Source organism: Podarcis pityusensis (genome assembly GCF_964106645.2).
Source record: "Podarcis pityusensis genome assembly, chromosome: 13".
NCBI classification, from domain to species: Eukaryota; Metazoa; Chordata; class Lepidosauria; order Squamata; family Lacertidae; genus Podarcis; species Podarcis pityusensis.
In genome coordinates, this window is record NC_138038.1 from 26,804,537 (window position 1) to 26,814,026 (window position 9,490).

General features: G+C 44.1%; 1 protein-coding gene across 3 annotated transcripts in view; it reads left to right on the top strand.

Moving 5' to 3' along the window:
• Window positions 1–1,801: 1,801 nt before the first annotated feature.
• The window catches only part of FBXL20 (F-box and leucine rich repeat protein 20), a 64,214-nt gene continuing 56,525 nt past the window's right edge, over window positions 1,802–9,490 (top strand). The window contains exon 1 of one of the 3 annotated variants that reach the window (XM_080978333.1): window positions 1,802–2,240. In XM_080978333.1, coding sequence (XP_080834459.1) covers window positions 2,199–2,240 — 42 coding nt within the window. In that variant the 5' untranslated portion in view covers window positions 1,802–2,198. Of the gene's footprint in view, window positions 2,241–5,551; window positions 5,606–9,490 lie in introns of those variants that run through there. The other 2 variants (XM_080978332.1, XM_080978331.1) reach the window with 2 other exon arrangements.

The window sequence follows — 9,490 nt, forward strand, 5'->3', positions numbered from 1 at the left end:
GACCCCATGGACCAGAGCACGCCAGGCACTCCTGTCTTCCACTGCCTCCCACAGTTTGGTCAAACTCATGCTGGTAGCTTCGAGAACACTGTCCAACCACCTCATCCTCTGTCGTCCCCTTCTCTTTGTGCCCTCAATCTTTCCCAACATCAGGGTCTTTTCCAGGGAGTCTTCTCTTCTCATGAGGTGGCCAAAGTATTGGAGCCTCAGCTTCAGGATCTGTCCTTCCCTTCCAGTGAGCACTCAGGGCTGATTTCCTTAAGAATGGATAGGTTTGATCTTCTTGCAGTCCATGGGACTCTCAAGAGTCTCCTCCTCCAGGTTTGTAAAAGAGCTGTATTGTTCATATACAAATAAGATAAATTTCTAAATGTTAATCAACTTCTTTTGTTCCCGTTTGAGTAAACAACTGGCAAAAGTATCATTTAATTGGTTTTGGTCGTTTTCAGTTCATGGTATCAGAGTAAAAGCTTAATAGTTTTGCTTAATAATTAACACTAGTAAGAATGCTTGACATTTATACAGTGTATTTCAGGTTTTCCAGTACATGCAGTTTCACGTGCAGTTCTTTCAGTAATCCTTACAATAGCCCTTGTACAGTAAATTAGTTATATGGAAGGGACCTCAAAGGTAACCTTAGTCCAACCCCTTGCTTTTGCAGAAATCCTCTGCTGTTGCACCCCAGTAGCTAGTCTTTCATTCTCTGCTTTAAAGCCCCTAGTGAAGGAGAATCCACCACCTTTTAAAACAGATCGTTCCACTGTCAAACTGCTTGTATCATCACTACCACTATATGGCAACCATCTTCTATATATGTATTTCCCCACCCCCCTTACCAAAATGTATGTGAAGATGATAGGATAATCGGCTTGCTGAAAGCCAACCTAGTGAGTGCAGGTGGTCCACGACTCGCTCAATCTACCAATCCATCAGATCTTGGCAGAATTTGGATTCAAGGGAGTGAGGCAGCTACTTATCCTGGTTACAGAATGCCGTGTCCCCCCCCCCCCATATATACAATAGCTGGATGAGACACCATGCCACAGGAATTAATCCTCCCCCCAAGAATAAAGGAGCCAAATCTTCTTAACTGGAAGCTTTCATCTTGTTGCTCAAGAGAATGATCTGAAGGCACCTGATGGGTTGCTGAAGCTAAACAGCTTGCTGCAAGGGGCACCCCAGGGAATAATAATTCCAACCCAGAGGAAAGGTAGAGAAAATTAAAAAGAGAAAAAAGGTTTAGCTGCGTTTGAAGCATTTTAACTGATGGCAACGAAGAAGCAGTTCCTTTTGTTGATCCATTCAGCACAACGTTAAGATCAATAAAGATGCCAGTCACTAGAGCTGCTTGGGACCATGTCCCCACCGCTGAGCGCAACCGAAATGTGCCAGTGCGCGCGCGCTGAAAACATATATCTACAAGCCTCACCGAGCTCGGTAGGGACGAACGGCTTCACCCGTGAGCCGCGCACGTGCGTAGGATCGGAACCGAAATCCTGCGCGCTGCGACGACCGTCATTGAAACGTGCATAGGTTCAGGGTTGGCGACGGGAGGCGGTCGCTTCACCTGCCCAGACCAGAGTTGAGGCAGGGTGCGGGGCGGGGGGAAAAGGCAGACCAGGACCCTCCCGGCTTCTTCGCCTTGTCCCCGGGAGAAGCGGTGGGCGCGCGCACACGTTCCTCCTCCCACCACCCGCGCGCGCAGAGGCGCGCGCCGCCCGTGCTCTTTCCCCTCCCCGGCCTGCGCCTCCCTCATCCAATGAGCGGCGCTGTTGCTGGCAGGTGCGGAGTGTTTTTGTTTTGGGTAGAAGGAGAAGAAGTAGTAGTTGTAGTTGACGAAGGCCGAACTCTCTCTCTCTCGCTCGCTTTCTCTTTGCTCCCCCCTCCCTTCTGGAGTGGGCCTAGTCGGCGGAGGGGGCTCCGGCCGGCCGAAACCCCCCTCCCTCAACCGCACCCGCTGAGGAGCCTTAACGCCGCCCGGGCCCTCGCCGCTGGTCTAGGGAGGCAGACGGGCGACGACGGGCTTTCCGCCTCCTACCTCCCCGGCTGCTGCGCCTCCTTCAGCCCCGCAGCGCGAAGGGAGGCCGCGGGGCTGAGCGGGCGGCCGCTGCTGACGCCGCCGTTCAGGAGCCGGGGGGGCCAGGCCCGGCTCGGCCTGGCCTGCTCTCACCCGAGCCGACCCCCGCAGGGCCTTCACCATGAGGAGGGAAATGAACGGAGTCACCAAGAGCCGGTTTGAGGTGAGCGGAGGGAGCATCGGCTGGGCCTTCCCAAAGTTTCCCGGGGTGGGGAGGGGGAAGGTGGTGGTGCAGGGCTGGTTTGTTCGGTTATGAATGGGGCAGTGGGGAGGGGGGCGTTAGATTTCGTCGAAGGAGATTTCCCTTCCCCTATTCTCGTTTCTCCCTCCTCCCCTCAAAAGAAAGGGGGGACCCCAGATCTGGAGGGGCGATAAAGCGGTGGCCGAAGAGATGGGGCGGTGTTTGTGTGTCCCCTGGGAGGGTTTTAAATGGGGGAAGGGAGGCGACTAGATGAGGCTGAAGGAAATTCCCTTTCCTCGCCTGCCAGACACTAGAGAGGAAAACTGGCCGCGGAAGGAGACAAGTTCCCCTAAGTGGGGTGGGGGTGGGGTGGGAGGGCTGCCTGTCGTGATTACAATGAGGGAGATTACATGTACAAGTGTAAGGTGGTTTCTTCTCCCGTCGACGCGAGGGCATTTCTCTGGAGGAGATCCTTTCCCTCGAACAAAACTGGGAAAGGTGTATATAGTCGCCTTTGAATAGGTAAGCCTGTAGAGAGGCAAATAAGAGGGAAACACTGTGTAGGTGGGGTGGAGTCAGTCGTGATAGGTTACGCAGATGGAAGGGTTCCCTCGCCCCGCCCGTGCCATTCTGTGGGATATCGCTTGTGGGAAGGATGTGCACTAGAGAGGAAAGGAAATATTACGTTAGGAAGTCTGGTGTGTGTGCTTAGTGGCACCACGGTACATGTAGGGAAGTTGGGCGAGGAGGTTCGTTAACAGAGTTTGGGATCCCACCCACTTCCACTGGGAGTGGGGCAGGATGGGTGGAGAATGAGCTTGAAGAGGAAGGGGAGGAGCCTAAGCACACTGTGGGAGCGGCAGTGAAAGTCCCAGGATTGGGGCTGCCTTGATTATATACACAGTTGAGGAACATGGACATTAATGCATTATTATTATTTTGGGTGTGGGGTGAAATTAACCAGAACTTGAAGAGCAGACTGTGAGGTGGGGCAGGGTCTGACCTGAAAATGCTATTCTTCAGGTGTTTAGGGATGGGGATGAATTGGCAGGTTGTAGCCAGAAGAAATTTAGTTATGAGAAAGTATGTGTTTGGAGCAGTGGTAGAGATAATGGAAGAAGGTTGCAGAGCTGCTGTAGTAGTGTGCTGGGACTAGATTAGAATTGGGAGAGAAACAAGTTGTAGGCATGTGGAGGCTCCTGAACAGTGTTAAGGCAGGCACACTTTACCCACATAATTTATGCCCTACCAATGAAGGGAAGGGTTGTGTGTGTGTGTGTAAACAGATTCCCAGGGCTGTTTAAAAGATGGCATATTACAGATATCCTCAGTCTCCTGTGAAGGTTCTTGAGGGTTGGAAGGTACTGTTAGGATTCTAGCTTTGTTCAGAAACTGCTAGAAGGGGATGGCATTTTCAATTACTTGTCCAACTAATTTTCAGTTTATCCTCAAGTGCATCCTAAGTGCACTCTTATACACAGGCTGCTGTTGCTGAAGATATAGGCAATCCACAGGAAGCATAGCAGTGGAAAATTCAACAGCTTTAATGTTCTGTCTAGATAACCTTTACTTGGTATATGTAAAGAAAATAAAAGCTGCAGTTCCTAGGTAGTGGCAGGAAAGGGTCTCATCAGGAGGCTAGCTAACCTGGCTAGGGAGAAAAGTCATCTTAAGTGGGGGAGATAAAACAGGAGAAAGGTGTAGGGATTAGAGGAGGGTGATACTTCAGAATAGTGGGAGATTCTCTGGAGTATTTGTGGACTTCATGTCACTGGGTGGTGGGGTGGGGAGGGAATCATGCAAGGACAGAAGCATGAAATGGAGAGGGTAGGGCCAGGGAACCAGTCTTAATGCTGCTGGCATGACCAGTTTTGTGCTGTTTGTTTATGGCTACTAAGGGCCTAATTAATATATAGACAAAGGGGATCCTGGTCTGGAAAAGGAAGGTGGGCAGCTGGGGGGGGGGGGAGGAAGGACATGCAAGAAAGGAGGAGCATAGTGTTCCAGGATGTGGAATACATACCGTATTTTTCGCTCTATAAGACGCACCAGACCACAAGACGCACCTAGTTTTTGGAGGAGGAAAACAAGAGAGAAAAAATTCTGAATCTCAGAAGTCAGAACAGCAAGAGGGATCGCTACACAGTGAAAGCAGCAATCCCTCTTGCTATTCTGGCTTCTGGGATAGCTACGCAGCCTGCATTCACTCCATAAGACGCACACATATTTCTCCTTACTTTTTAGGAGGGAAAAAGTGAGTTTTATAGAGCAAAAAATACGGTAGTCTATTTCTGTGTGTTTGTAAAAGAGCAAAATTTGAGGGTTTAAAGTAATATGTAAATAGGTATATCTGTCCATGTGCGGCTAAAATTCATCGAATTGTATGCTGACAAAATGAGTATTGGTCATATCAGCTTAGCAAATGACAGCTGTAAATTAATCACAACTGTTTTCAGGCGCTGACCAGTGGTCAGGGAGGTATGCACATGAGCACACACATGTACTTTGACATATGGCAAATACAGTGGGTTTAGAGTAAGGAAGATCCTGTAGCGTTGATGCTTTGGTGTATTTTGAAGTAACAAATGTGAATGTGGTTAAAGGGCATTGTGGAGCCTGTAGCTCTTTGACAGGATGGATGACTGGTTTGCAATGTGTGGTGCTGACCCTGTGTGTTTGTGGACATTATGCAAAACAGATTGCTAAATAGCTTTAAAGGAAACATGACTGGTGGTTGGTGCATGTGTTTAATATCAGAATAGATAAATGTGGTACAGCCCAGGACTACTGTTGCTTTACTATTCTGAAATTGAAAAGGAGAATCCTGAAGGATGAAGATGCTGTAGAAAGTGCAAACAGGGCAAGCAAAGGGTAAACAATGAACTATTCAGGAAAACATGGCACATAATTGACATGATCTGGCATCACACAAAAGCACCCTATCTAGCCAGAGATTCATCCAGTTCTTTGTCGTAACAGCTGTCCCTCCCCCCCCCTTCCTGAATTGATAGCCACAGTGCGGAGGAGGCAGCATCGTTGACACAAATAAGAGCAATAAGATGGTTCAAGTCTCTCTTTGTGGGGATTTCATGAGGGAGGAAAATAAAGTGCCCAAGTGTAATCTTTCAACAGTGTGACCAAGGAATAACTTGAATACAGGGAGGAGACTAGCTCAGCTCAGAAGGAACTTCTGCTTTGGGCACAGCTACTTCTTTACTTTCTGGTCCAGAAAGGAAAAATAAAAGTAACTGAGTCAAAGTACTGGGTGACTTAGGCAGCATATGGCACAAGGTGATAAGTTCTGCAGAATGAAAAAGAGCAGCGTCTTCATCCAGAAACTGAGACAGGTAAAAACAATGTTTTGGTTTCATTCTCTTACTTTTAATGGGTACTATTGGAAGCTGGGCGCAAACTAAAGAAAAAGAGTGCATGTTCACTGAATTAATTTCCATTGACTAAATAGCCCAGGAAAATGTTGATTGGTAACCGAGTCCAAATAAAAAAAGGTCACTAACTGAAGTTTTGTGGCATGCAGGGAACAGAAGTAAGAAGCAACTGCACATAACAATTTCATTATTTTTTACACCATCTTGTAATCTGAAAATTAAGGGGAGAGTTTAGATACATGGAGGGGTTCTTGTGATATGACACTAGTATTTTTTCCCCATTGAGATTAATTGTATGAGAAGGGGAATCTATTCCCAGGCCTTTCCCCTGTGAAAAGTATGTATTGGCACAGATGAACAGTGTTTTGGGTAGCACTGGGAATGTTTTTTTCCCAAAAGCAGTGTCCAAGGGAGATGTACAGTTGGGAACGTTAACATTCAAATGTGTATGTTATGGTTGCTTATTCTAATTATAGATATCTACATGGTATTCTTGTGAGGGAGAGGAAAGGAGGCATAACCCAGTTGGGAAAATGTGCATACAATGATATATTTAAAAATGGAAACCGGAAATAATATGAGAGAGTTTTGTTGGACCAATTTCTGTTAGTAAATGAATATTTTAGTCTTTGAGTTATGTAGAACATGTAATTAGATACAATGGAACGATAGCTAATTTCCAGCTTGTATACAGAGAGAGACTACTTACTAATGCAAATATTTGTAGACCAAATATATTGTTACAGTGCTGTGGGGTGAAAACATTTCTGGAAATTTTTCAAGTGATATTTTTTCCATGGAAAATGTTCCACTTTTAGAAATGAGTACTGTGCAAATTTGGCAACTGAAATGAATATAATACTAATGAAATATAAAATCATGGTTGTAATTGGCTATTTATGAAGTGACTAGCCCTAGAAAGCACATGCTTATGCACACAGCTCTTGAGGGATACTAAATTTAGTATGGTAAAATAGTTTTCAGTACCTTATTTTTTTTTCCTTTATAATTTTATACAATTGACTTGCAACCTACATGCATTTAAACTTAAACAAATAGGGGCAGGCATCCATTAAAACAAACAAACATTGGCAATCCCACCTGCCACTACACTCACCTTGGGAGAGTGCTTGGAGGTGCAGGGAGAGTGTGTCTTGCCTATACATGATTTTGGCTTTATGCACTGTCTGTGGAATTTAACCCCCACATAAGCTGAGAGTCGACTATATGTTACTGAGTTGTTTTAAGAGCTTATTTAAAAGTAGTTTAATAAAGATCATTTCCAAATAAAGATTCAAATTTGTTTGACTCTAACACTTAAAGCACATTGAACGTAGCAGCTTGAATTTTCCTCTCCAGGCAAATACTTCATTTAACTGACTTTTGGAGAAACTATTCAAATACTTAGTACATAAAATTAGCATGACATACTTTTTAAAGTCTTGTTCAATCAATGTAAGTGAAACCAACACACTAAATCAGATCTCCCATTGTTTTATGGCAGCAGGGAACCCCAGAGATGCTGACTTGATCTCAAAACATTTATCACCAAATCTGTACAAACATCTCAAACTAGGGAATGTTTTGCCCGCACTTGTAATAACTAAAGACCTCTATTCCAGTTAAAATAGACCAGGTAATAAGTTCCTCTGCCAGATCAGAGTCATAAGGGGTGCAGGCATAATGTTCCCAAAATAGTAACCATGGTTAACTGGTGTTCAGGGGGTGTTCTTGATTATCAGCTGTGACACCAAGCCATGGTTGAGGGTGGAGATTTGGGGGAGGGTGATTTGTGATCATGTCCCTCCCTTATTGCTAAACAATAGTTAGCTGAAATAGCTATCAATGACAGTAGCGTGGTGAAAAAAGAATTAAGCACCAGATAATGTTCAAGATTTTTTATTTGAGCTTTTGAGTTATACAAGACATATTCAGGCATAGGTGTTGAAAGAAGAAAATTGTGGCAGAAAATATGGTCACATATCTAGTATATTGAGTAGCATTGCAGAGAACCTTGTAAAGAGTAATTCTAACAAACTAACCTTACTGGAGGGAGTAGGTTACTTTCACAGGCTCCTTCAAAATACTGTGTTCGTAGAAAACATCTGGTGTCAGGGGAGGGGAGGGAATTTCTAAAGTATCTCTCATAGAATCTTCTTTAAAGCCTTTCAAAGAAAGATGATTTGCAATCTGCTTTACAATTTAGTCTCTACATAACCCTTGAAAGTAGGGAATAGTGCATAAAAGACTAGCCATTATATATGAGTCATCCTTATATTAGATCTAGAGACATACAATGATTTCTATAAATTGGCTGTAGGTGGAATGGTGCAAAATGAGCAGTGTGATAGGAGAGATTATATATAATTTCTGAATCTGTGTGCTTGATACATGTTCTTTGCAGTTTATCTTTACAGTAGTGGTGTGAATAGTTGAGGCTGTGAGCCACTGCTTTTCAAAAAGGGTTTCGAGTAGAACTTTAAGGATTATATATAGTATCTGTCAGTACATACACTGAAGTTATTTTTCACAGTGGTTGTAAAATTCTTTTTTACTGTAGATAGTTTCTGCCTCAGGAGTGTTTGAGTAGGTCCCATGGCAGGAGGGATGATTTCTTCAGATAACAGTGTTAAAAACTGAGTAAAATTAATCAGGTATAATTTCCCCTTTCCACTTTTTGAATAACAAGGGAATTGCAGGGTGTGTCTGCCCAGCTGATAGAAAGATGTTCTGAAGTACACATAGCAGCATTCATATTTGTCATTTGATCACTTATGTATTCTTGGAAGCGTACCCTATGAGTGCCTCCCACTGGTAGATATTGTGGGAAAAGCCAGTGGCACCTCTGAACATCCAAAGTCAATTGGCATGAAGATGACAGTATAGAGGCAATACTTCTGAGAGGCAATAGTTGGGTACAGTGTCCTCCTCAGATACAATACATTTGTGTGCATTTGAGCTTTTCAGTGTTTACAAACATCTTGGTGATCCTTACAACAAGCCTGTAGTATTATTCCCATTTTGCAGATACTGTGCTTTGACTAATGGCTTGCCTGAGGCCACAGAGCATTGTTGTCTAAACTAAGAGGTTCACTGTTTTCGCCACTGCACTGTACCAGCCCTTAACACAAAAACACAGAGGTACTCAGACTAGATACAATGTACATTTAAGCCCCACCCTTTAATCAAATGAACCCTTGCCTGTTGCCACCAAAGATAACTTGAGTAAATAGTTCTTCAGAAAGATGGTCAGACTTTGAGTCTCCAGGGGAAGCTGCCATCTGGTAGTACATCTCTCCGTATGTTGGATGATCTGACAGAAATTGTTTGTTTTTTCAGTATCCTTCATTTCTGTCCACAGACTCAAGGAAGCTAATAACCAAAATAAAAGCACACTAAAAATACATAATGATGGGTGGTATCCAACAGAATCATACTCAGAGAAGAACCATTGAAATCAATGACTGACTTCAGTCACATAACACCTTACCTGTGAATTGAAGAGCAGATAAAAATCTGTTAATGCTTGGACAATAAAATAATATCAAACAGTAACCAAGTCAAACATCTTCAGAATTAAAAGAAAGGTCACCTGGGTACATCCATACCATACATTTAAAGCATATTCAGTGCACATTTAATATTCATGACTTCCCCCCAAAAATTCTGGGAATTGTAGTTCCACCCTCAGAGAGCTACAATTCCCAACAACCTTAACAAACTACACTTTCCATGATTCTTTGGGGGGAAGCCATGTGCCTTAAATGGATGTGGAATGTGCTTTAAATGGAAGGTGTGACTCTGCTCCTGGACTGTTCAAAGGCTTCTATATGAATAGAAGCCCTT